The sequence below is a fragment of the Furipterus horrens genome, unplaced genomic scaffold (genome assembly GCF_987537825.1).
Source record: "Furipterus horrens unplaced genomic scaffold, mFurHor1.1.pri manual_scaffold_9, whole genome shotgun sequence".
Classification (NCBI taxonomy): domain Eukaryota; kingdom Metazoa; phylum Chordata; class Mammalia; order Chiroptera; family Furipteridae; genus Furipterus; species Furipterus horrens.
In genome coordinates, this window is record NW_028327179.1 from 81,767,664 (window position 1) to 81,795,136 (window position 27,473).

Below are 27,473 nucleotides of genomic sequence, written 5' to 3' on the forward strand. Positions count from 1 at the left end.
ATGACTCATTATCAAAACCAGTTTTTTAAATTTTTTTAAAAAAGTTTTTAAGGAGAGGGTAAGGGAGGGAGAAAAAGAGGGAGAGAAACATCAATGTGAGACAGAAACACCAATTGGTTGCCTCTCCTAGTTTCCATATCTTTGAGAAGTTCTCAGTTTTCATAATGAATTTTATCACAACAGGACTGATATGACTTCTGCAAAAATAAACTCTATACAACTTCTCCAAGACTGAATATAAAGCTTGGGAAATAAAGCAGTATGCCACAGGTTCTATGTAATCATTATTATTAAGGATGAGAAAAAAGTCTTTAAGAAAAATTTTGTCATGAAGGCTGTTAAATTGTACCAAATTGCCTCTACCACATTAAATTTAACATTGATAAAATAAATTTTAATAAAAAAATATTCTAGCTAAAAATATATAACAGAATAAACTTTTTCCGTCTATCTAAATTTGAGTGGCATAAAGGTAATTTTCCTCCACATAAAAGTTATGTACACCTATTTGTAATATTTACATTTGTTACAAAATAATGTTGCATTATGTAGTATAAAAAAGGCACAGCTGTGGACTGTTCCTATATATTTATTCTGGTACTTCTCAGTGGCAATATTAATAAAGCTGATACTTTCTTGAACACAAAAATCAGTGCTATCTGTCTGACTTACCTGCAGTATGTTGAAGGTTGGGTTCTATCAACAGAAATAAATATATAACTAAAGTTATAAGGTAGAGAGTTTTAAAACTTTAGCATCTTGCTAGTAGTAAAGACATCTTACTATCTCTTAAATCATACATTTTAGAGTTTCAATGAATACATTCAGATAAAACTGATGAAATTTTAATTTAGTATCTCAGAAAAAATAGAGAAACATCTTTGTCACAACAGATGGCTTATTACTAACCATGATTTTTTTCTTTTTTTTTTAAGGAGCTGGATACAACTAAACATATCTCACAAAATATAATTATGAATATACAAAAAATATTATAGTCCCCTAATGCTTTCATTATATACACATGATTGAATACTGTCAGAGAAAATTATTATGCTAATAAGTTAAAATTAATAGTTATCAAATGTTTTAAAAAGAGCTATTATTTCATTCTATATTACTATTATTTTACTTTTTAAAATAATATATTTGCTGATTAACTTACTAAAATTTTAATGATAAGAATAATAACATATCAAAAGAGTTTAAAAATTATATCTTTTACCAAGCTGGAGATGGATATTATTACCACCAATGAGGCTTATTTTAAATTTGGCAGGCCAGTTAAAGCCACCCAGATAGCACTTGCAAATGAAGAGACTCATAGTGATCACATCTTCACAGCAAGTTCCCAGAATGGGCACACGTAAGATTCAGGGGGGGAAATATCCGATAGTGAAAAGAAACCACTAAGGTGAAAGTATGCAAAAATGTATGTTGAATGATATGGTGGGGCAAGGAATACAGACTTTGAAAAAGTAAAGTCAAATGAAAATATGTGAGAATTACATATTTAAAAAAGAATTCCTCTGCTTTGACCATAATGTTTGTTTCTCTTCCTGCTAAAACAGAGATCATAAGGATTTTCAATAAAACATCCCTTTGTGGTCTTTAGACTTAGTTGCCACCTAAATCAAACTTCTCATCTCTATACTAACAGGCTTCACAGAGCCATTTTCACATGGACTAAGTCTTCACATTACACATTTACAAAATAATATGACCACAGAAAACACAGATTTTTCTCCCAGCTGCTCCACTAAAGAGCAGACTTAAAGTTTATTCTACAATAATGTTACATATGTATAATTTAATAAATAAAATCTTTTAAAAATATGAATTCAATGAGAACATCTTAGTGTTCCCAGCATGAGCCACAGCTCTTGACATACAGTAGTTAAAGGCAGGATTTCATCAACACCACCGTTTCACATTTTAACATCTTTGAGATATGGCTACATCTTACAACTGATGGTGAAGCACGGCTTAATTGGAAGTATTTTTCTCTTCTTAATGACACATAAAATAATGCACTTTACAAATTATGTTTCAGATTAAACAGAGTAATAAATGTTAAATTTAGCTGAACTGAATTAAACCAAGGGGAAGTGTATTGCCTATTAATCCTCAGAAACAGAAATTCATGTTTTTTGAGTCAGTCTGTTTAAAAGCTCACATTATTATATAAAATAGTATGTCTTTTGACTGGGTAGTTTAATCCTTTTATATTTAGAGTAATTATTGAGAGGGAAGGACTATTGACAATTTAATTGTTTACTGTCTTGTAGCTCTTTGCCCTTTGTTTCCTGTAAGGTCTTCTCTTGTGTTTCGCCTGATTCCTTTCTTATTTTCTTTTGTGTGTCTTCTATAGGTATTTTCTTTGTGTTAGCAAGGAGTTTACATAAAACCTTACAGCTGTAACAATCTATCTTAATCTGATAAAAAATAAACTTCTATCACATACAAAAAGTACACTTTTGCTCCCCCCACACACACTTTATGTTATTGATACCATAATTTATATCATTTTATATTGTGTATCTTTTAACTATGTTTACAAGTACTTTTTATACTTTTGTCTTTTATATGCTAGGCCAGAATTAAAAGTGATTTACATATCACTGCTACAGTATAACAGTATTCTGTATTTGTTTATATATTTATGTTTTCTAGACTTAATATTTTCATTGTTGTCATGTTGCTGTTTAGCATCCTTTCTTTCATTTATTCTTTGAATCTAAAAACTATACTTGTTTGATAAATAAAAATAACAAAAATATACACATGAGTGTTGGCTGGCAACTGTAAATCAGAACTGAGTTTCTAAAACAGGGTACTGAAGAAGCTGTGTTCCTGAAAGCAATAAAGCAGCTCCGGTCCATTAAAATCTTAGTCAGTTTTACTACTTACCAGTTCCTTTGCTTAAATATGGAGGCTTAAAGAATTTCACAACACCATAGACATTGACAATCATGCCAGCCTTGAGTTCATTCAGGGGTGTATATACATAACGTGTTGCTGGAATCTGAAGAAAGACAGCGACTATATCAATATTAAGTATTTACATTTTAGGATCATGTTATGATCAAAGATGAGTTATCTAACTGAATTTTTTCCTTCTAAGTGTCTAAAAAGAGGCTGAAGCCTGAAAAAAGGAAATGCACAGCTTAAAAGGTTGTTATATAAATGAGTATTCATTTTTCAAAGAAATAACTAAGATGTTCTCATTGAATTCATATTTTTCAAAAATTTTATTAAATTATACATATGCAACATTATTGTAGAATAAACTTTAAGTCTACTCTTTAATGGGGTGGCTGGGAGAAAAATCTATGTTCTCTGTGGTCATATTATTTTGTAAATGTGTCATGTGAAGACTTAGTCCATGTGAAAATGGCCCTGTGAAGCCCATTAGAAATAGCAAATTGTTAGAAATAACAATTCTAAGAAATGACATTTAAGGGATTCTGGTTCTGGTTTTTAACCTCAAGTAATACCACTTCAGACTTGAAGCATACCTTTTTTTCCAGTACTGCTATATGTATTTTTAGGCCTAAATAAAATGAAGTTTGATTATTAATGCTACAAAGACACTAAAAATGATAATAAGAGAAAAGTTTCCTGAAATAACTGTACATAATTTGGGAAAGAAAAGGGAAAGGATATGTCTGCATAAAACAATCCATACAAGGGTTCAGACCTCTGGTCCCATCACTCTCCCAATACGCTATCTTAGTAAGTATCTCCCTAATGCAGAGACCAATGAAGGCCAGCACAGCTCAATGACCATAACCATTATGATCATCCAAGTAATGTGCTTGTTAATTAGTGGCCAACAAGCAACTTCTTAACTAGAATTTGGCTCTTCATGTAAACAGGCCAATATATGCGTGCATAGCAGCTAAGTTATACTCCAATGGTTCAGAATACCTGGGCTTTTTGAAACACCATTTTTGTTAAGTTTAGAGCCTCCTTCATTTACTTCTGCCTTATTTATAGGCACATGGACATATCAAATATTTCGTAGGCAGCCGTCCGTCTCGAGAGACGATGGTGTAGCTTCTTAAGAGTCTATCTGCACCGCCGAGAATGGCTGTGCAGTCCGACCCGGGAGTGACACGGTATCTGTCTCCTCCCGTGTTGAAGTGAAGCTGAAGCTACAGAGCCTGGGCAGGGTGATATGGAGGGTCTGCTGTTGCCCATGCAGCAGACCCCCCCTCTCTTCGCAGCTGAAGGATCCAAGGGAAAGACGGAGTCAATACAGCTTGGCTTCAGGTGCGCCGCAGGAGTTGCCGGTGTTGACTACAACGTCAAACCGCCTTAGGGACTCCGGCTCTGGATTTTCTGTCGGGGTTTACTCCCCTAGCCTTTCCCCTGAAGAGGTATGCCGCAAGGCAGCGGAGGTTTTTTGGAGTCAGAGTTTTCCTTCTCTGATGTGCCCTGACTGGAAGATCGAACCAGCGACACTTAGCTCGCAGGCCGACGCTCAATCCACTGAGCCACACCAGCCAGGGCTATCAAATATATATATATATTATATATATGTGTATCTGTATGTGTGTATGTGTGCAGGGGTGCGCAGATATTCTAAATTAAACTAAATGTCATCTTACCAAAGTCATTGACTCTGTAGAAATATCTATTATAGATTTAACATAAACCTGGAAAAAAAAAAAGAAAGGGCTTATTTGTATACAACTTCCAATGTGATTACAGATCTTTAATTGTAGTAAAACTACACATGCAACTGTGTATAACAGTCAGACTCATAAGAATAGCATACAATTATGACTTACATATTAAGAGTGACATGTGCAAAGTTACCTAAGCTAAGCTTCAGTCTGATTCATCAATTTTAATATCATAAGACAACCCCTAGCCCAATAAAGACCTTGTGCACGCTAAAAAAAAAAAAAACAAAAAACAGGCAGATGCTGGCCTTAAGCACATGCCTTGACCCAACTCTACCTGACAGCATTCCTCAAACAGGTAGTCTCCAAATGTGTGTGTTGAAGGTGGAGGGGTTAGGGTGCAGGAGGGAAAAGGTAAAGAGAAAAAGCATGAGCACTTTCAAAAAGAATAAAATAGGAGGAAATCAGTTTAATCTAAAATGGGACACTTGATTAATTTAAGTGAAAGCAAATAGATCATCAAAAGAGGCTGGGGGTGTAGGTCTGGAGTGTCTGTGGAGTTTTAAAATGTTCATGAATAGATAACTATCATGAAGGGATTTTTCTTTTCTCCCTGGAGTCAGCCTAAATAATTTATCTGCAGGTTTACAGAAATACTACTTCTATTCCATCATCTTACCGCATTAAAACCATGACATGAATAGAGACTAAAAGTTAAACACTTACATAAATAGTCGAGTTGAAGTCCTCAAAAGCTTTCAAAAATAAGCAATGTTCACCATCTCTGCTTGTAGATGAAGACAAAACAACAAATCCAGCCACTACGATGCTGTCCTACATTTAAAAAAATGTTTGAATTATCAAAATAGGTCTGTGAATGACATATAAATCCTGAATTATTAGTTAAAAACAAAAATAATTTCTATAAAATGGTTAGCCTAAACTTGTTTAATACTTTCTGAGTAAAAGATTGAGCCCACCACCCCCTCTAAAAGAATATCAACAATGCTGCCACAGATGGGTGTAACATCCCACTTCAGGGACCAGGAAAACACTAAATCATTAAAAAAATTTTTTTTTAAATTTAGTGGGACTTCAAAAATTAATCTTTGTCTCACTTTATGTCAATGTTTGCACAAGTAAACACAATGAAGGGAAACAGATGATCCAACTGTATTAAGTATAAAATTTAAATGAAACAATCTGAAAGCCCACATCAAGAAAGATATCTCTTTATAATAAAAACACTGCATTGTTACAAAGCTAATATATCGTCGTCGTCGGCAGCCGTCCGTCTCGAGAGACGATGGTGTAGCTTCTTAAGAGTCTATCTGCACCGCCGAGAATGGCTGTGCAGTCTGACTCGGGAGTGACACGGTATCTGTCTCCTCCCGTGTTGAATCGACATCTTGCGATGACGCTGGAGTGTCCTCTCCAGTGAAGCTGAAGCTACAGAGCCTGGGCAGGGTGATATGGAGGGTCTGCTGTTGCCCATGCAGCAGACCCCCCCTCTCTTCGCAGCTGAAGGGTCCAAGGGAAAGACGGAGTCAATACAGCTTGGCTTCAGGTGCGCCGCAGGAGTTGCCGGTGTTGACTGCAACGTCAAACCGCCTTAGGGACTCCGGCTCCGGATTTTCTGTCGGGGTTTACTCCCTTAGCCTTTCCCCTGAAGAGGTATGCCGCAAGGCAGCGGAGGTTTTTTGGAGTCAGAGTTTTCCTTCTCTGATGTGCCCTGACTGGAAGATCGAACCAGCGACACTTAGCTCGCAGGCCGACGCTCAATCCACTGAGCCAAACCAGCCAGGGGCTAATATATATGCCTATGAATTCAGGGTATGAGACATAAATAAGAAATTTTCATTTATAAACCAATAAAAACTGAGATTTTCCTTTCTACTTAGGTTTATAAGAGTAAGAAGACATTCCCCATTTAATCCTATCTCATTCTATAGGTAAATCTCCTTATTTTCCAAATACTGAAATATACCTACATACTCAAGCGCTGTCCTGCTGATGTGTGTGTGTGTGTGTGTGTATAAAATTATCTTGCTATTCTAATTTTACTACCCAAATCTTAAAATACATAAAATTCCTTGGCTTTAGGCAGCTTCCTTCAATAATCTTAATCTCTTCCAAGTGGAAGTCCTCTGCACAGAAGACTTTAGCGTTGCCCATATAAGGGTCTGGTGTCAATTCCCAGGATTCACTATTTAGATCCATTAACTAGGCTGTGAACACCTTGATGACAGGGTCTGCTTTGTATTTACTGGGTTTGGCATAAACTGGCTGAGTCAATGGAAGGATCTTATATTGCCTCTCTAAAATCTCTGGCCCTATCCAGATACGTTAGCTCTGCAAATTTCATTCTTTTTTCTTCAGGTGAGACTGCCAACACAACTGTGGCTGTGCTGATAATGCTCAATAACCACAGCTCTTCAGTTAAATGGAAGAAAATGTTACTTCTCCCTCTGTTTCTACCATGTTTTAGGCAATGTTAAAGAGAAATAAACGTTAAGATTGCTTCTGGAATTACTTTTACAAACTGAAAAACGTGCAATGCTTTCAATTTACCTCAGACTAATATGTTCTGATTTCAATGAAAAATTAAGATTTTAGTAAAAAATTACAACTTGTTTAATCAGACTAACATAGGAAGACAAACAGAAGTAGGGGAGTCACTGGCTTATCAATTCTGAATTCTCTTAAAAGCACATATAAAAAACACCTACCTCATGTTATTGTCTATTTCACTTAAAAATGTCTTAAGCATAAATATTATATGGAAAGAAATACATTAAATGCAAGTGTTAGGAGTACAAATGCACATTTTTCTTTCCATTTTTCTGTAAAATCTAAATTTTTTAATAAGAATTTCTTTTATGATGGAAAAAACATTTTAAATAAAGGAAATAAATCACTAAAAGCTAAACATCAGCATTCACAGGAAAAATTAACTGTACTTATACAAATGAACTTATATTTGACTATACATAAACTGCATTAAAATCCCTCAGTGACCTCATCCCAGCCAATTTTACCTGCTTTACCTCTATACACTTCCGTTCAATACTACACACGTCAGATTCTCTTATGTGCCCACTGCCTTTCCACACGTGCTCTTTGCTTACTCTGAGGCCCCACTAATAATAAATAGCATTTTTCTCTTTTGCACATATCTCACTCTATCTATCTTTTCAAGACTGGGCTATAAATGTTTCTTCCTCTACTGTAAGAGATCTTCAGATGCTTCTGTTCTGTTCACAGTATTCAAAAAATATCTGTTGAATAAAGTAATTAATACTGGTATAAATGGAAGCACAGATCTAAACAAAACAGGAAAAAAATGGCTCTTAAAATCCAGTTCCCATGAATTTACAAATCATAACAGCTTTTAAGTCATATACACAGAAGAAATATACAAGGGGGTATACCCAAGAAAAGAAATTTATTTATAAAAAATTGTGCATTTATTCTTATATGTTTAAACTTCAGTCACCTTCAGAGTATTCTCCATTTGATGCAATACACCTATTGAGATATTTTTTCCACTACTCAAATACAGTTTTGAACTCATCGATTTCGATGCCTTTTAGTGTTTCTGCCGTTTTTGGTTTCACCTCTTTCACATTGACAAAACATTTCTCTCTGAGAACTTTTTTCATCCGGGGAAACAAAAATAAGTTTCTTGGGGCAAGATCAAGTAAATAGAAGGGGTGGGGCATGGGGGTCATGCTGCTTTGGATCAAAAACCGCTGAACATTCAGCGTGGTGTGGGCAGGTGTGCTTGTAAACCACCCATCAGGAAATGGGCAAGCACATTGAAAGAATCTTCAAAAAAATTCACTGAAGCCGAATGCAGCCTCTCACAGCAATGCCAGCTGATACAATGATAGACAGGTTCCCAGAATACTCACTTAGTGGGGGAAGCCTGTACTATAAGGCGTCTGGTCTCCAGAGATAATCCTGTTTTGGGGGGTCCTCCCTCATATAATAGGCGGTACTAGTTTTTATAAATGCTCATTAGATTTAGTTGAAAATTAGATTTAATATGCATTATTCTAAGTTCTAAACTTCTGAGAAAGCACACTGAGGCTGTTAAAAACAAGAATGGGAGTTACACAGTTCAATGCTAAGAGTATATTCTGCCATATCAGAATAGATGTTTTCTCAATCTGCTTAAAAAAGAAAAAAAAAAAGTATTAGGAAACCGGCCTGAGAAAAATACTGTGCTACAGCAAGTACTGAGCTGGCTAAAGAGTCCATCACATTTTTTCCATAAGCTGGATCTAGTAGTGCTCAGTTGTCTTTAACTTCATTCGAAACAATTTTGTTAGATATATTGTGACAGCTGTCATGTCAAAGTGCATTTAAAAATACTTAGCAAAACTGGTGAATTTTTGTGCAGCCATTTTAATATTGAAGATGGAAGAAGATATACAACATTTTTGGTGTACTATGCTTTATTATTTAAAGAAAGGCAAAAATGCTATTGAAACACACACATACACACAAAAGATCTGTGCAGTGTATGGAGCAGGAGCTGTGACTGATCGAATATGTGGAAAGTGGTTTGTGACGTTTCTTGGTACTATTGACATTTTGGTCAAATAATTCTTTGCTGTGGGGCTGTCTTATGCATCAGAAGATGTTTAGCAGCACCCCCAGCTTCTACCCACTAGAAGCCAACAGCAGGGGATAGCCAACATACTCAAAATATCCAAATCAATAGTTATGGGTGAAAATGAAAAATGAGTCTCTTATTTTAAGGAAAAAACCATACAAACTTTCTGGCCAACCCAATAATAAGGCTTTACTAGTATATGTGCATGAATATTATGTGAAAATATACCTGGTTGAACTCAACTCTGAACTAACTTAGGATACTCAGATATCAGCAAATGGGTCATTTCCCTTTTGCTTCTGTACTACCCTGTCACAACATCTTGGAAAGAGTAAGCCCCTGTCAATAAAAATTTTCCTATTTAGCTTAGCCAACAGAAATACTTCTACAGCAAACAAATCTCAGAGAATGTGAATGAAATCAGTACAGGTCTTTTTAACATAAATGAGTGTTCTTGAAAAATTCAACAATTAAAAGGCAAAAAAATCAGACAACTTATTAGTACACTAACAAATATGGTTTTTACATGCAAATATCTTCTAATGAAGAATACAATCAGCAGTAAAAAAAAACAAAACAAATAGGTAAATAACAAAACTGTGAGCCACAAGACCAGTGTATTAATTTGCTAATTCTTAATATACACTATATTAAAAATTCTCCAATTGTTACTCTTAATGAGCAAGAAAATGGCAGACAATATGAAACAATTGATGATCCAAAAAGAAAAACACTTCTCTGACTTTAACATACATTAAATAATTTTTACTGTATTGACATTGCAAATCTCCTTGGGTTATCATATTTTAAAACACTGTTAGAGAAAGGGTACAGAAATATGACATCACTAATAGTGCAATGATTGACAGAAAATGTTTCTGTAATGTAAAAAATGGATTTAGTGAGTATTAGCATTTTTTGAAGTCATGTAACAACAGGGCATAATTGGAAGTAATACATGTAATATCACAAAAACCAAAATCTTTAAATGGTCTACAAGTCACTATATTGTCTGATGCCCATCCATCTCACCAGCCACAAAATGTGACTCACTCTGGAATTCCACCTTCTCATAATTTCTTTAGCATTTCAGGATCTCATTCAGGGCTTCAAAATATGCTATTCCTTCTTACTAACCCACTCTCCCAGTAACTCTGTGCTCATCCTTTCTGCTACTTTTCTCATTCCGCTACTGAATCATCTTAGTTACGTATTACCTCTGGATAAAATAATTTCCTAATAGTTATTTAATCCCACTGTCTCCATTGAACACTTCCATAACGGCAAGGTCCATAACTGTCTTATTCAGTAAAGATGTTTCTCACATTTAGCATAAAAGACAGAAAACATTCAATAAGTGTTTAGACAACCAAATGAATTACTAAATATATTAATATAAACACAAATATAGAGAATAACTTCACTAAATCTTAAATAAAATAAGCAGTATACCTACTACAAAAATTACTTCATAACACCTTAGCATTGTACAAATTGAAAAGAACGTTCATTTTTCAGAAAAGAAAGGCCAGAGATGATAAATGAATAGCCGAAGGTCATATACAGCTAATTAATCACAGATCAAAAAAAGAACCCAGACCTCCTGACTTCTAAGATGGTCAATACTCAGCTTCCTCTTTCAAAACCAAATCTTACAGGGATGAGAAAAATGAATTAATAGGTATCTATTTGACAGTTCCATGATAAAATATTTTTAAAAACTTTCAAAATAGTTTGGAAAAGTATTTCCTCACACTTTATATCCACATGTTAAATGTTAAAACTTACTTTAAATGAAAGCTAAAATTGAAAAAAATGTCTTATATTGAAGGAGGTTCAATTAGAACATGGCTATTCCAGCAAAATATGTCATTAGTCCAACAAAGCAAAAATTAAAATTGTTAAAATTTACTTTTTAATGTTTTAGAAGTTTTGTTCTATTCAAATACAGAGCTAACCTTAAGGGAACAAGCACATGACAAGAAAAGGTACAGAAATCGAAATAGAATATTCACTGTTTTGTGCAAAAAGTTTTACCTTTGATTTGCAATAATCTTTAACCTTAATACTATAAACTCTAAAGTAAATAGCCTATTTAGGACCTCCGAAATGACATCAGCATTTGTGAATTTTAAACCCAGAAAAAATGTAAACTGTGACTTAGCCTACTTACCATTATATTTTAAAAAGGAGAAACTTTGACTTAACACTATTAACATACTCTATTATCTGACAAGTACCATTTAGTTAGTATAGTTCTATTCTATTTTAATGAATATCTATTTTAAAAATTTCAATAGAAGAAAACAGTTTTCACATGTTGGGTAAAATTCTAATAGCTAATATACTGCACATATTTTTCAGATGTACTGTACATGTTTTGCTAATTCATTATATTCTGTTTTATACTGTTTCTCAAATAAAAATTTATTATATATTAGAATCTTAAAGGATAAAGATGTAAATTTATTTAAAATATAAGCAAGCAGATCCCTAACATATAATACCATGTGTTTATTTTTAAAATCCTCCTCCAAGATGTCCAAGATATGTTGTGAATAAAAGCCTTTTATAAAATTGGTAAAAAATATACATATACAAGCTTATACATAAATAAATACCCACATATATAAATCAAGTATAAATTTTACATATATTTATAAAAGCTGAAAGGATACCAAAAAAGGTAGCAGTAGTTCTATCTAACAACAGGACTAGGTGATGGGAGTGAGTTCAGGGGGAGTGAGACACCTGCTTTCTTGGTTATACCCTTCTATATACTTGAATAGTTTCAAAACTATGACCACACAAGAACAAAATCAAAGACAAATATATTCAAGGCCTAATTCAAGCCCACCATGTCTCCCTGAGACAGAAAAAGAATATATTTATGGAGACGAGTAGTTTCTCCACTTACATAACAAGCTTTGGCTTAAAATGGTTATCTTCAGAATAGTACTGATGGATGATCACCAGAGGGTAACTAAAGGTTACTACTGATATGTTTATCAAGTGATAAACGTAGAAGCACTTTGCAATCCACGACATTCATACATACAATATTCTCGGTAAAAGATTAGGGAAAAATAGATTTGTCATATAATACGTAAAAGATCAGTAACAAAATATTCTTAGAAAAGGATTTGAAAAAACTGGTTAAATTTCAAAAGTTGGTTGTAATAAATGTTTGAAAAAGAAACAATGTTTTCTACTACCTATTTCTTAAGCAAAATCTACCTAACAGCCCCTTAAGTATGGCCTTTTTACCATTTGAAATTAAGCTATGTAAAGTAAACAAAAGACAGAAAGAATTCTTTAATCTTCTCAAATTACTAGAAATTAGAATTTATCATCTTTTTTTATTATTCCACTTCAAAACATCTGAACATGCTAGTCAGAAACTCTGTGAAAGTTATAAACCTTCCAAAAACAAACACACACATGATTGTGCACACATGTGCAGTCAGACACACCCAAGAGTAATGAGAAGGAACTGTAAGATAAACAGAGATCCAAGACACTTCTGACAAAGATGGAGGACTAGACAGACACGCTGCATCTCCCTCCACAACTAAGAAGGAATACATCTACCTCAAAGCTAGAGATAACCAGAAATTCCAGAAAATCGAGCTGCATGGAACTCCAACAAACAAAGATATAAAGAAGAAATACTCATCTAGACAGGTAGGAGAGGCAGACCTGGGGCAGAGAGGACACGGTGTCATGGCGGCGGCAGTGGCAGGCAGGCAGAAAGTGCAAGCACACATTTTAAAAAGTGGGGAGGGACACCTGGGGAGCTTTCCCAACTCTTGACCAGACCCCGCAGCTCACTGCCCCAGTGCTAGGGAAAATCAAGTCTCATTGCTTCTGACTGTGCAAACCAGTGGGGGTTGGGGAGGAAGAAGAAATTGCCGGTCCCTCAGCAGAGTCTGCTTGTTTAAAGGGCTCCCACAGTCCTAGAACATCTGTAGACCCACACACTCTGGGGACGATGGCCGGGCAATAGCTAGAGAGGTGCCAGTCCCATATGGAAGTAAGAGAAGTGCCTGGAAAAGGGGCAAATGCTGAGCAAGTGGCATTGTTCCTTCTCTGACCCCTCCCCCACATACAGCACTACAACATGGTGAAACGGGTCACCGTATACTGACAAATACCTATGGCTCCGTCCCTTACAACGTAACAGGAGCAACAGCTCTACCTAAGACAAAGAGGCAAACAACCACAGGAGCCTGTCAAGATGAGGAGACAGAGAAGTATGGCCCAAAAGGGGAAACAGATCAAGATTCCAGTGGGAGAACTAAGGGACAAGGAGATAGCCAACCTAACAGATGCAGAATTCAAAACACTGGTGATAAAGATGCTCACAGGCTTGACAGATATGGTTGAGTACAGCAGACGCATAAGGGAAGAAGTAGTGAAGGCTGTGCTAAATGAAACGAAGGAAAATCCATACAAAACCAATGGTGAAGGAAAGGAAACCGGGGTTCAGATCAATATTTGGAACATCAGGAAGAAAAAAAGTCAACTAGTACAGACTGAGGAAACAAGAACTGAAAAAAATTAGGAGAGGCTTAGGAACATCTTGGACAACTTTAAACATGCCAACATCTGAATCATAGGGGTGCCAGAAGGAGAAGAGGAAGAGCAGGAAATTGAAAGCTTATGTGAAAAAACAATGAAGAAAAACTTCCCAAATTTGGTGAACGAAATAGACATACAAGTCCAGGAAGCACAGAGTCACAAACAAGCTAGACCCAAAGAGGATCACACCAAGACACATCATAATAGAAATTCCAAAGGTAAAAGATAAAGAGAGAATCTTAAAAGCAACAAGAGAAAAGCAGAGAGTTACCTACAAAGGGGTACCTATAAGACTATCATCTGATTTCTCAAAAGAAACTTTGCAGGCAAGAAGGGACTGGTAAGAAGTATTCAAGGTGATGAAAAGCAAGGACTTATCACCAAGATTACTCTGTCCAGCAAAGCTATCATTTAGAAAGGAAGGGCAGATGAAGTGCTTCCCAGAGACAAGATAAAGCTAGAAGAGTTCATCATCACTAAGCCATTATTATATGAAACGTTAAAGAGACTTATTTAAGAAAAAGATAAAAACTAAGAACCCTAATATGACAACAAATTCACAACTATCAACAACTGAACCTAAAAAATAAAAACAAAACCAAACTAAGCAAACCAGAATAAGAACAGAATCATAGGTATGGGGATCATTTGGAGGGTTATCAGCTGGGAGGGGAAGGGGGAGAAATGGGGAAATGGTGCAGGGATTAAGAAGCATAATTGGTTGGTACAAAATAGACAGGGGGAAGTTAAGATTAATATAGGAAAGGGTGAAGTCAAAGAACTTATATGCATGACCCATGGACATGAACTAAGTGGGGGTGGGATTGCTGGAGGAAGTGGTATACTGGACGGAGGGGAGCAAACGGGAAAAAATTGGGACTACTATATCAACATAATCAATAAAATATACAAAAAATAAATGAACACTAAAAAATAAAGAGATCCATACACTTAGGTAAGATAAATACACATACACACACACATATATAAAATAAATAATACACATACATTTATCTCATACTAACTCTACCTAGAATATTTCCCTCAAATATACTTTGTATTGTTTTTAAGAAATATTTCAAAAGATTCTTTAAGACCTTAAAATATTGTATTCATATTTGCACTGATGTTCATGAACATAGTTTTCTAAAAATAATGCAAATTTTTATAAGATAAGCATTTCTATTATCAAATCACTTTTATTTATAATGTGGGCACATTATACGGAAATATTAGAGTTCACTATTAACTAAACTATATACCAGGATAGAATCTTATGAAATTCTGCCCTTAAAAAGCAGGGTTTTTTGTTTTTTGTTAATTCTATTAAATTTATTCGGGTAATATAGGTTAAAAAATTATGTAGGCTGCATGTATACAATTCTATAAAAACAGTTGATGATCACAGATTCATGGATCCTTCTGAGAATGGAGTAAGAGTTATAGATGGCCTTCTCAGGGATAAAATTTTAAAAAATACATAATTTACATACACTTTTAACTGACTGAAGAACCTTTTTTATAGCTCTAAATGCTACTGAGGGTTCACTGGAGATCCCTATACACTATGATACTCATCTTCATCTACAAACCACGTGTGCTTTCCCAAGTCAAGCAGGCTTCAGTTTTACAGCTGGTTGACTTCTTCACCACCAGATAAAAATGTATTTTCCTCTCCCTTCTCATCCAAACACTTCTTTTGTCCACTGCTTTATTCTCTTCATAGCATTGTTTGTCACTTGAAAAATTATATACAAATTTATCTGTTTATTATTTGTCTTTTTCCACTAGAAAGTAAGCTGTATCAGGACAAGAACTTTGTTTGGATCACCAGTGCCTAACTCATAATAGATGTTCAGAATATATTTGGCAATAATACCTCAGACAAGGGTTTGATCTCCAAAATATATAATGAACTCATACAACTCAACATCAGGAAGACAGACAATCCAATAAAAATGGGAAAAGGACCTGAACAGACACTTCTCCAAGGAGGACATACAGAGGGTCCATAGGCTTAGTGAAGTAAACCAGGCAGTGAAAGACAAATACCATATGATCTCACCTAATACAGGAACCTAACGAACAAACAAATCAGCAAAATAGAACCAGAGACATGGAAACAGGAACAGACTGACAGTGACCAGAGGGGGGAGGAAGGAGGAGAAGCGGGGAAAGGGAAGGGTCTAGTAAAGGAACTAATATGAATGACCCATGGACATGGACAACAGGGCCGTGACTGACTGGGGGATGGGGGTGGGGTGGGGGGTGCAGGGAGGGGCAGTGGAGAGCAATGGGGGAAAAAAATGGGACAACTGTGAAAAAACAACGCAAACAGCAGAAGATCCAGTTCCTACAAAGCCACAGTTCAGAGGACCAGACAGGCACAGGTATTGACCGTTATGCCAGGACCACCAATCAGGCAAAGTTTCCCCCACTGGGGGTTGGGAATATAAATAATGTAAAACTTGCCATTTTAACCATTTTTAGGTTTACAATTCAGTAACATTAATTATAATCACAGTGTTTTCTAACCATCATCACTATTTATTTCCAAAACTTTTTATCATCCCAAATAGAAACTCTTTAACCATTAAGCAGTAATTCCTCATTCTCACTCTTCACTTTCTGTCTCTATGAATTTGCCTATTCCACATATTCATTATCATACAATAGTGCTCCTTTTGCATTTGGCTTATTTCACTCAGCATGTTTTCTGGTTCATCCATGATGTAGCAGGTATCAAAACTTCATTCCTTTTGATGGCTGAATAAGATCCTGTCATGTGTATACCACATTCATCTGCTGATAAACAGCTGGGTTGTTTCCACCTTTTGGAAACTGTGAATAATGCTACAATGAATATTAGTGTACAAAAATATCTGAGTCCCTGTTTTCAATTCTTCTGGGTATATACCTAGTTGTGTAATTACTGGGTTATACCATAATTCTGTTCAGCTTTTTGAAGGGCCACCAAACTGTTTTCCACAGTGGCTGGATAATTTCACATTGAATAGACTTGGCACCTTGTCAAAAATCAACTGCCCATATATATGTGTGTCTATTTCTTGACTCTTTTATTCTATTCCATTGGTATACATGTCTATGCTTATGCCCTTTCCATACTGATTACAGTACCTTTGTATTAAGTTTTAAAGTCATGAAGCATGAGTCCTGACTTTGTTATTTTTTATTGTTTTAGATTATTTGGAATTCAGGGCCACTTGAAATTTATTATGAATTTGAGAATCAACTTTTCCATTTCAGCAAAAAAAGGTCATCAAAATTTTTATAGAAATTGCATTGAATTTATAGATCACTTCAGGTAATACTGATGCCATAATATTAATTTTTCCTACTCAGGAAAATGCATGTCTTTCCATTTATTTAAGTCTTATTTCTTCTCCCAATGTTTTTTAACTTTTCAATGAACAAGTCTTCCACATCACTGGTTAAATTTATTCCTAGGTATGTTATTACTACAAATGCTATCATATATGGAATTCCGATTCTTCACTGCTAAGTGTATAGAAACATGACTGATTTTTGTGTGTTGCTCTTATACCCTGCAACACTGCTGAATTCATTATTAGTTTTAGTAGCTTTCTTTGGGGATCTTCAGGATTTTCATATATAAGATTATGTTATCTGGGAACAGAAATCGTTTTACTACATCCTGTACAATTTAGGTATCTTTTCTTCCTTTTTATTATTTAATTACATTAGCTAGGACTTCCAGTAAATGTTAAAGAGCAGTGGTGAAAGCGAGCACCCTGTGTTTTATTCCTAATCTTAGGGAAAAGCTTTTAGTCTTTCACCATTGAGTATGATGTTAGTTGTGGATTTTTCATAATTGCTCTTCATAATGTTAAGGAAGTTCCCTTCTATTCCTAATTTTCCGAGTGTTGATTATGAACAGGTGTAGGATTTTAGGAGTGCCTTTCCTGCATCAATTAAGATGATCATTTTCCCCCTTTGCTCTATTATTGTGATGTACTGCAATGATTGATTTTCTTACCTCGCACTCCTGGGATGAATCTTGGTCATGGTGTCTACTCCTTTAATATGCTGCTGGTTAGGTTTGGTAGCATTTTGATGAGGACTTAGCGGGCATGTATTTTTTAAACAATTATTTAAAAATATCCCAAACATACAGAGAATTACAGCTCATATTTCTTAAGAATTTTTTAAATTGTGTGGAAATACACACATCTTCAGAGAAGGAAAACTCTGACTCCAAAAAACCTCCGCTGCCTTGCGGCATACCTCTTCAGGGGAAAGGCTAAGGGAGTAAACCCCGACAGAAAATCCGGAGCCGGAGTCCCTAAGGCGGTTTGACGTTGTAGTCAACACCGGCAACTCCTGCGGCGCACCTGAAGCCAAGCTGTATTGACTCCGTCTTTCCCTTGGACCCTTCAGCTGCGAAGAGAGGGGGGGTCTGCTGCATGGGCAACAGCAGACCCTCCATATCACCCTGCCCAGGCTCTGTAGCTTCAGCTTCACTGGAGAGGACACTCCAGCGTCATCGCAAGATGTCGATTCAACACGGGAGGAGACAGATACCGTGTCACTCCCGAGTTGGACTGCACAGCCATTCTCGGCGGTGCAGATAGACTCTTAAGAAGCTACACCATCGTCTCTCGAGACGGACGGCTGCCGACGACGACGACACACATCTTTAAGATATTCTATTGAATGCTAAAAATTAAAATGAAGTGAGAGGAAAAATTGTCCCTTTTTATGTTAATGTTAAGTATTACTCATTTTAGGATTGCTTCAATTTTAAAGGTGCTGGTTCTTTACATATCATTTTTTACGTGCCTGAAAATATATAATGACTCTCTAAAAAACAGGTCTACAGTATGAATATAGTATCAACAATAATTCTAAATCTACTTCTAAAATAAAATAATATGAAAATACTTTACCCCTTCAGAGAAAACTTTTGCACAGTCCTTTGCTAATTTTCCAAAAAATAATACATTGATGGTGTTACTTTCCGAATCTGAATTTTCTTGTTCTAGAGAAAAAACACACATACACACAGAGAAACACCTGTTAGATACAGCAGTTTTATACACACAAGAAAAATGATGGCAACTACATTCTAAAAATAATAGTTACTTCAAAATGTAATTATAAAGAATAATTAAAATGTTTATAACTCACGTTTAGTTTACTATAATAAGTTTAAAAACAATGAACAGAATGCTACTGGGCACAAAAATAAAAAAATATAACATTTTCAACTAAAATACATTTTTGAAATTTCTATAAATATCACATTAACATCACTTAATGACCACTTTCTACTTCTTTTCCCATGTTTATAATCAAAAGAAACTGAACATGGTATTAATTATTCAATTTTAAAAGAGCTGTGTGTCTAGGTAAAGACCAAGCTATATTTAATTTTGAAAACGAAAATTACTTGGGCATAAGAAATGAACATTTTACAAGTAACCTCATCTGGGTCTTCTAGGCTTTGGAAAGAATCTCCATAATCTTCATTCTCCAGAAGTTACTTCTATAACTACTGCAGCAGGGCTGAATGCTAAGATCAATTATATCACTGTATAAATAAAATTGTGCTTTGGTGTGGACTTATGTATGTGTATTTACTTACAAAGCTATGCATTTGTAGATTATAGGCAAAAAGTTAAACAGAAGCCCTGGCTGCTGTGGCTCAGTAGATTGAGCGTTGACCTGCGAACCAAGTATCGCTGGTTCGATTCCCAGTCAGGGCACATGACTAGGTTGCATGTCAGGTCCACAGTTGGGAGTGTGAGTGAGAGGCAACCACACAGTGATGTTTCTCTCCCTCTCTTTCTCCTTTCCCCTCTCTCTAAAAATAAATAAGTAAGCAAACAAATTAATTTTTAAAAAAAGTTAAATAGAAATGGTCTTATATACCTTGTAGTCCAACCTTCAAAATAGGTGTTCTGTTTCCACCATAAGTTAAAGACGAGATACGTGAAAGTTTTCCCTGATATAAGAGAACAAGAATTACATAAAAGAGCCAAAAGAGTTTATTGTAATACCAAGGTATAAAGAAAAATCGGAATAACTTTTTAAAGGCAAATGGCTTTGATCTTTCAAGAAATTAAAGTACTACATTCAAATCAGTATTTTTAAAACATTAAAGTGATTTATCTAGAGAAAAATGAGGAGCCTAAAAATACTTTAGGTTCATAATTTAATTTCTTAAACAATCTTATTTGTTAAATATTATCAATTCCTCATTTTACATATAAAGATGAACTAGCTCAACTTCAGCTTTACTTTAGCCTGTAAAATTGTTCTCTATTAAAGAAAAACATCAAGAGTTTGCCCCTAGAAAGAAATCAAAACTTATTAAGAAAAAATTTTAAAGTACAAAATGATAAATCTCATAAATATGAACAATGTAGACAAATCAATGGACTAAGGCACAAATACAGTTTAGTCTTTGTTTTGTTCTGTAACATACCAACTCTATCAGCCAAAAAAGTTATTTAATCAGAGTATCAGAAAAAAATAAAGTATTTAGTCTGTATACTTTCTATAATTTCTTCTGGCTCTAAAGTTTAATGGTTCTTTGAGCAAATATAATATAGAGGTCTTTGAAAACTTCCACATAGAAATGTAATTTAATAAAGTTTAAAAATAGGTCCTATAATGCATGTCTCTCAAACTAATATTCAGACTTTGATGATATCGCCAACAACAACAAAAAACGACAGCTATGTTCATAAATCAACTTTACTTAAAAGATAGGAATCAAAAAAAAAAAAGACAAGTGACTATCGGCTATACATACGGATTCAGTCAAAAGTAAAGGTAAATAGTTCCACTTAGGAGGAAGGAAACTGGAAAGCACAAGAAAAAGTTGGACAATGCACAAATTCAAATTTTTTTCTTGACCCAACAGAGCTGAAGTCGGAAGGCAACCACATAACTAGAAACCTAGGAAAAGAGAAGCACCTCCAATGAGAGATAGGAGGGAAGTGATCTGAAGTCTTAGGGCAACAGCTAGCCAGGAACCTAAGGGAAGAGAAGACCTCCAATGTGAGACGGGTAGTGAGCACTTGCTCACCTGAGGTAAATGGAAAACCATGCCTGACATCTATAAGACAAATTTATCTAACATTTTAACAAGCTGTTAAAGGCCACGTATAGGTTAGTGAAATGACATGGAAACTCTGGGAGCTGCAAGCACAAGGGGATTCACACCGACTTATAAGCTCTTCTCCACAAACCTGACAAGATCCAGGCCAGGAGCAGTACAAGAGTGGGTGGCAGCAGTTACTGCAGAAAGGCAAGGATCCCTGTCTGCCTTTTTTTTCACTTTCTTTCAGAACTAAGTACCTATCTGCTGGCAGAAGAACAACAAATCTAAGAAGCTTAGAGCTTTGGTGAAAACCAACTGCAGCTGGAAGGGGGAAACAGAAGAAAACTAATACATAAAACTTTATTTCATCTGAAATAAAATATCCAGGAAAACAGAAAATAAACAGAAGCATAAAAGATAATAAACAGAAGCATAACAAATGTCTATATGAAGAATATTGATTAGAAGGGCCAGATATAAATGTAGCAGTATTTCTCTTCTTTTTACTCTGGAACTCATTGTACTAATAAATCTCTTACCTCCCTCCTCTCATTCTCTCTTTAGCCCATGACTTAAATGTACAATAATGAAAATGAAAAATTCACTAAGTATGTGAAACAGAACATTGGATACTGCAGAAATAAGTTCAGTGAACTTGAAGACAGAACAACAGAAATTAATCTAAAAATACCCCCCCCACCAAAAAAGAACACAATATGAACACCTGTAGTACAATAGCAAACAACCTAACATACAAACACACATGTAATTGACATACTGAAGGAGAAGAGAGTAATAATGTGGGAAGGAAAATATTCCATGGAACATTAGCCAGTACTCTCCCTAAATTGGATTAAAAAGTGACTTATGGATCCAAATAGCTCAATTACCAAAAAGGAGAAATTCAAAGAAAAAGCATACCTAGGCACATGACAGTCTAACTGCTAAACACAAAAGATAACTATTCCGAGTTATGAAAATTCTTACCTGAATATATTTCTTGCTATAATCACACCCTAGCTGTAGGGACCTGAAATTTACTTGGTGCAGTTTATTTAGCGGCTCAATTTCAGGCACCCCGTTGACTTCTTTTATTAATACAAGTGGCATATCAGATCTGCTTTACAGTGTTGTCCAAAGCAAACTCAGGAAAGGTGGTATCTTGCTGTTGAAAACACACATTGTTTTATACAAAATGTAGTCAATAATTTGTTTTAAGCCTCTTTGACTTAGCTTTGTTTTGCTTTTCCTTTAATTATCACTGTTGGTGAGAATGGATTATGCTATAATTTTATTACAAGCATCAATATACGCATCCTCCTAATGCACTGAAACTTAACTCTCTTCAATTTAGCTTTGTATTTTAAAAAAAGTACCTCTAGAAGTCAACTTTAGGATCTGTGAAAACTGCGCTAAGAATAGGCTTACCACTGTGCTTTAAAAGGTGCAAGCTACTGGGGAAGGGAAGGAGGACTGAAAAGTTTTGGTTTAGTTTTTTCAATCCGTTTGGCATTTTAATATTGTGCACACAAATTGTACACCAAAAGCAAATTACTCCAAAATACATCTGCTGCCTCTTCCTTCCAGCCCCAACACAATGCAAAGAAACGACTAGCATTGTAGGTTCAATCTTATTTCTCAAAACTCTTAACTGGGACTTGCTCTCGTGTCGATACAGAATTTTCTGTGTGCACACCAACCTCTCTCCAGCCAGCAGAGATCCGTGCGGGCTGGGACTTAGATTCTAACTTAACAAAGCAGGTTCCAAAACGCCAAGCAACACGCTGAACACAGCTGGCTCGCGATAGTGGCCCACATGAAGAGTTTGGCTGCAATGACTATATCAAATATTGTCCTAAACTTAATCAACCTCTTTATAATACTAATTCAAGCCCAATGCACCTTGTTCCCACGCAACAAACTCCAAACCCGATATCAAATTTACTCACGCGATCTAGAGCAAAACCAAGCTTTAGACGGGCGCGCCTCTGACGTCACACGCACGCTGGCGGCAGAGTTGCACGCATGCGTAAACGGGCGCTAGCGGTGAATTGCTGCTTGCTCCCCTGCCTACAGCAGGCATAGCTAGGTGATTCCCTTTGTTTAAGATGCGGTATAAGTTTAAAGGAATGCGAAATAGAAGGAGCGGCGCCGTTGGGATGGTGGGAAAACGGTACGGGGTCCATCCCGAATTCTCGCTGCTCGTCTTAGCTCCGCCTCCCATCCGTTCCCCCGAGGCCTGGGCCAGAAGCACCGGCTGCGGAAGGCGGGAGCTGATTTCTAAACTCTTTGCTCCAGGTTCAGGGCACATTCAAGAATTAATGCCCGCAAAAATAAGTAGGAAAATTAGTAGAACAAAATCGATGTTCACATCTCTCTCTCTCTAAAAATCAATCAATCAATAAATCCAAACTGTGACAAATTAAAAACTTTAAAAACCATGGATGAATTTGAGATTGTTTGGTAGAGCGGAAGCTCCCGTGGGCAAAGCACTCCTTTTAACCTCCAGTTCTCCTCCCACTCCCCCAGCAATGACCCAGATGTACATTCTACTAAAAAATAGTCCCAGCAATGAGTAATGCTATTTTCACACATGTTCCATTAACCTCTTCACTGGTTTATAGGGATATGATGTGTGGTATAATTAATAAGACATTGTTCGTTGTAAACAAAAAGTGGGCCAGGTATTCCTTCACCAAAAAGGACTTATTGGGACGGGGGAGGAAGGCTTGCAACTCAGTACCCGCATCCATGACGAGTGAGCCCCTTGCAAGAAGAGAGCCAATTCTAGGAAGACCTTCCATATGGAGAAAAGGAAGTCGGGGTGGGAGATTTGGAGGGGGAGGAGTAATACCATAAAGTTCTGTTAAAACCATAGAGTCCTTCTGTACAGAATTCACGACTGACATAGGATGTGAGAGGTCCTCCAAAGGGCCCTTCACATTACTGTCTTGGTTAAGGTCTCTGTTATAAATTTTGACAAGATACTGTTAAATGTGAATCCTCTGCTAATTTATGATTCATGCCTCTGATCATTTTATTTCAGTGAAATTGAGGCAGGCTGGTAAGCCAAAATAAGTGGCATAGGGAAACTGAGGGAGTTAAACAGCAAAGCTGTATACAGCTATCTAGTAAATCACAAAATCCCATCTTTTGTAACCAAGGACACTTAAGAGTAAATTTTACTCTTCTCCCCAACCAGAGGGTAAATAGCTTCAATCACCCTACTCGGGGAGCTAGATAGCAGAAATTCAATTAGAGCCATTTTGCCAACCACACCCAAGGACAGATGAAGTTAAGGAAATAAATTCCATTTTGGTATATCACCATAAAGCTGTTAAATATTCTATTGAGATCCTCCCCTAACCCCCAACCCCCTTTAAAAATCCTCAAAAAGAGGGACCCACGGTATGCCCTCCTTTCTAGGAGCCCACATCTTTTCCCTTCCCTTCTACTTCTCCCACAGGCATGAAACTCCTAAACCCTAAGAGACCCCATGGAGCTTGCAATAAAGGAGCACTGAGCAGCAGCAACTCACCTAGGACTAAACCCCTGAACCTGTGCCCAAGGCCCGCTTTTTCTCTTGACTTCTCAGTGAGCTAAAGCAGCCTTGCCTGAGGCTCATTTCTTTCCTATAACATTTCCAGAGGGCTAAAGCAGCACCACCTAGACTCTCCTGTTGCTTCTTCTATCTCTAAGCCCTTCCTTGTTTCACAGTCCATGACTTCAATAAATGTATTCTCAGATATCATCGGGACTCATGTTGTGAAATTTTTTTGCATTGAGTCAAGAACCCACACACTACTGGCTAGTCCTAGACAGACTCACTCAGGGCCAGGCCCCTTTCTGGTAACAAATCTACCTAGTGCAAAACAATAATAAAGAATTACATAGCTCTGACCAGTGTGGCTCAATTGGTTGGTCATCCCACAAAGCAAAATGTCACCAGTTCAACTCTGGTCATGGCACATGTGGTCATGGGGGTGCCGTACAAGAGACAATTGATTGGTGTTTCACTCTCCCATTGATGTTTCTCACCCTTTCTTTCTCCCTACCTTCCCCTCTCTCTAAAATAAGTAAAAAAATATTTTTAAAAAGAATTACATAAATATTTTCAAGGCTAATTTGAACTAAAAAATATCTGCTATAGATAACATATTTGCAGGAGGAAACACCTAACTATTTTTAAAGTAACTTTTTTTTGGCAGGAAGCATTCAGTGTTAGCCTAGCTTCACTTCCAACCCTGTAATCATATACCCTGCATAAACCAGCAGTGACAACATTTTTTTTTTTTTTAGAAAAACTATGCTAAGTAAGGCTTAGATACTCCTCTTCCTACCTTGGCCTCACTCAGCTCAGAAATAACTGTTCCTCCACCTTGGATCTTGATACTTTCACTCTGTCATCAATTATATCTTCTCTTAAAATATTTTAAACTGCTATTTCTTATTCTTTGCCATCAGTATTTAAACATTCTCCCATAGCCTAAGTTTATTAAAGGCAGAGAGAAATTGTTTACCATTATTTGCATAGAGCTTCTTCTGTGCCTGGTACATTGTAGGGGCTAAATATTTGTTGAATGATATACTAAGGAAACATGTTGCTCTTTCCTCATCCGTGGCTTTCACCTCTTTGTCTCATGACACTTCCAGCTCACTATATTGAAATGGCCTGTCAAATCACTGAAGGCCTCTTTGTTGCTAAGCCAAAAGGATATGTTTTAGCCTTTCTTACTCATTTTTTTTTGGAAGTGTTTTCATTTTGTTGCCACATGTTCTTAGTTTTTCTCTTATCCTCTATCAGCTTCAACTTGTAGTTTATTCTTTTCCTCTATTTAGTCTATAAACCTTCATTTTCTAGTGTAATGAAGACATCTAACAGAAGTGTCTATATTGTCTATACCTGCTTTATTGTGATTGTTTTCATTTCTCTAGGACCTAAATGCTTCTTACACATCCAAGTAAATTTCCATCTTGTTTCTTCTTCACAATCTCCTAATTAGTGGTAGAACTGGGGAAGCAGATGGCACAAGAGCCTATACTGCTTTCCCTCACGTTACTAATTAGTTTCTCCTACAAATTAAGAAAATTGAACATGAATATGTGGTACAAGTTAAGATAAAATGAGCGGGAAAAAAAAGAGGTTGAATCAACTAGATAAGGCATTGAAATCATATATTCCAAAACAATCCATTACAGTTCTCTGTCTATAGAAGCAGCATAAAAGCTACTTCAAGACTAACAATTAATGTAATAACTATGACAAGTTATAATTTTGAAGGTGCAAAGGAGAATGTTTTGATATAAAATCTACAATGTAAAAGTGTTCAATTTTAAGAAGAGTTAAAATGAGATTCTCACTAATAAATAATGAGCACCAGAAGTGCAAAACTTCTAGTTTTCTTCAAATCAAATGCAGTGAAAAACCCTATGAGGGATAAATCCCAGGGCAACAAACCATATGCTAGGGGCAAAGCGGATGACTGGAGTGAGAAAAAAAAGAGTCTAAAAGCCAAGTTAGCATAAAGGGGAATTTAGATGTGTGAAGAAAGGCATAGACTAAGCAAGAAGGGCCATGCTTTTATTATGAAGAGGAATGGGTCATTCTCCTGATTCGGACCATGCTGTTATTGGTGGAAATTAAGTTCTTTCACAGGATCATGAGAAAAGTCTTTTAAGGATGCACACATGAGGGGAGATTGTCATGTGGCATAGTTTATTTGTGTGGAGATAGAAGCTTCCCTGTGTGTTTCCAATGTCCCATCTCCCTCTGTCCCACCATGAGAAAAGTCCTCAGCAAGGCCAAGATAAAAGCCAGTGTCCAGAGCTTCTGCTTCATATGAAAGTTTAGTCCTTTGGAGCTTGCAGGTGGCTGCTTAGAGTCCCAGTCTGCATTCATGTAGTTTAACTTGTTCCTGTTCCTGGGTGATCTGGTGGTAGAGTTCATGAAGCTGCTGGCCCCGTGGCTATGAAGGCCACCTAGCTACGGAGGGAGGAGGTGTGAGCACATGGGGTGAGTGCATTATCAAGAGGGCAAGAGAGAGAGCTTCTTTGTTTCCCTGGGGTTATTACCAGGAGCTTGGGTTTGGGACAGACCAGGTGCTTTCTCAAAGTGACCAATCAACTTCCAAACTTTTGTGGGATTTGATAGGTCTACTCCATATTTAGACTGACAGGCCTCCATGGTCTAGCACCTCCTCCTGGGACCCCTAACAATCCAATACCAGAGGGGGAAGGGAAGAGTGTTTATTCCCTTGGCAGAGCACAGTTCTGTAACCCACTGGGGTATGAAGCTGTAGCTTCTTGACTAGCAAGCAGGCTGATGTTCTCCATTTTATTAAGCTCAATGTCTAGTTCCATTGCTCCCCTTTTCTAGCTAAATACTGATAGAAACAATGCCATGTGACACCTAGGTAGCTCATAGTGTATCAAAGGCATAGGGTTGAGGTAGGCTGTCCCAATAGAGATAACTTTTGATTAAGTTACACCAAAGATACAAGTCGAGATGGGAAAAAAAAAAAGACTGCATTCAAAAACATAAGTGTTAATT

The 27,473-nt window shown here is 36.4% G+C and overlaps 1 protein-coding gene across 2 annotated transcripts in view; it reads right to left on the reverse strand.

Annotated features, from left to right (window-relative positions):
- The window catches only part of POT1 (protection of telomeres 1), a 69,440-nt gene extending 47,352 nt beyond the window's left edge, over positions 1 to 22,088 (reverse strand). The window contains exons 1-6 of one of the 2 annotated variants that reach the window (XM_090286782.1): positions 21,911 to 22,088; positions 19,747 to 19,819; positions 18,762 to 18,853; positions 5,358 to 5,465; positions 4,614 to 4,661; positions 2,911 to 3,025 (exon numbers count right to left, since the gene is read on the reverse strand). In XM_090286782.1, the coding sequence (XP_090142908.1) occupies positions 2,911 to 3,025; positions 4,614 to 4,661; positions 5,358 to 5,465; positions 18,762 to 18,853; positions 19,747 to 19,819; positions 21,911 to 22,033 (559 nt within the window). In that variant the 5' untranslated portion in view covers positions 22,034 to 22,088. Of the gene's footprint in view, positions 1 to 2,910; positions 3,026 to 4,613; positions 4,662 to 5,357; positions 5,466 to 18,761; positions 18,854 to 19,746; positions 19,820 to 21,910 lie in introns of those variants that run through there. The other variant, XM_090286781.1, reaches the window with a different exon arrangement.
- Positions 22,089 to 27,473: the final 5,385 nt, after the last annotated feature.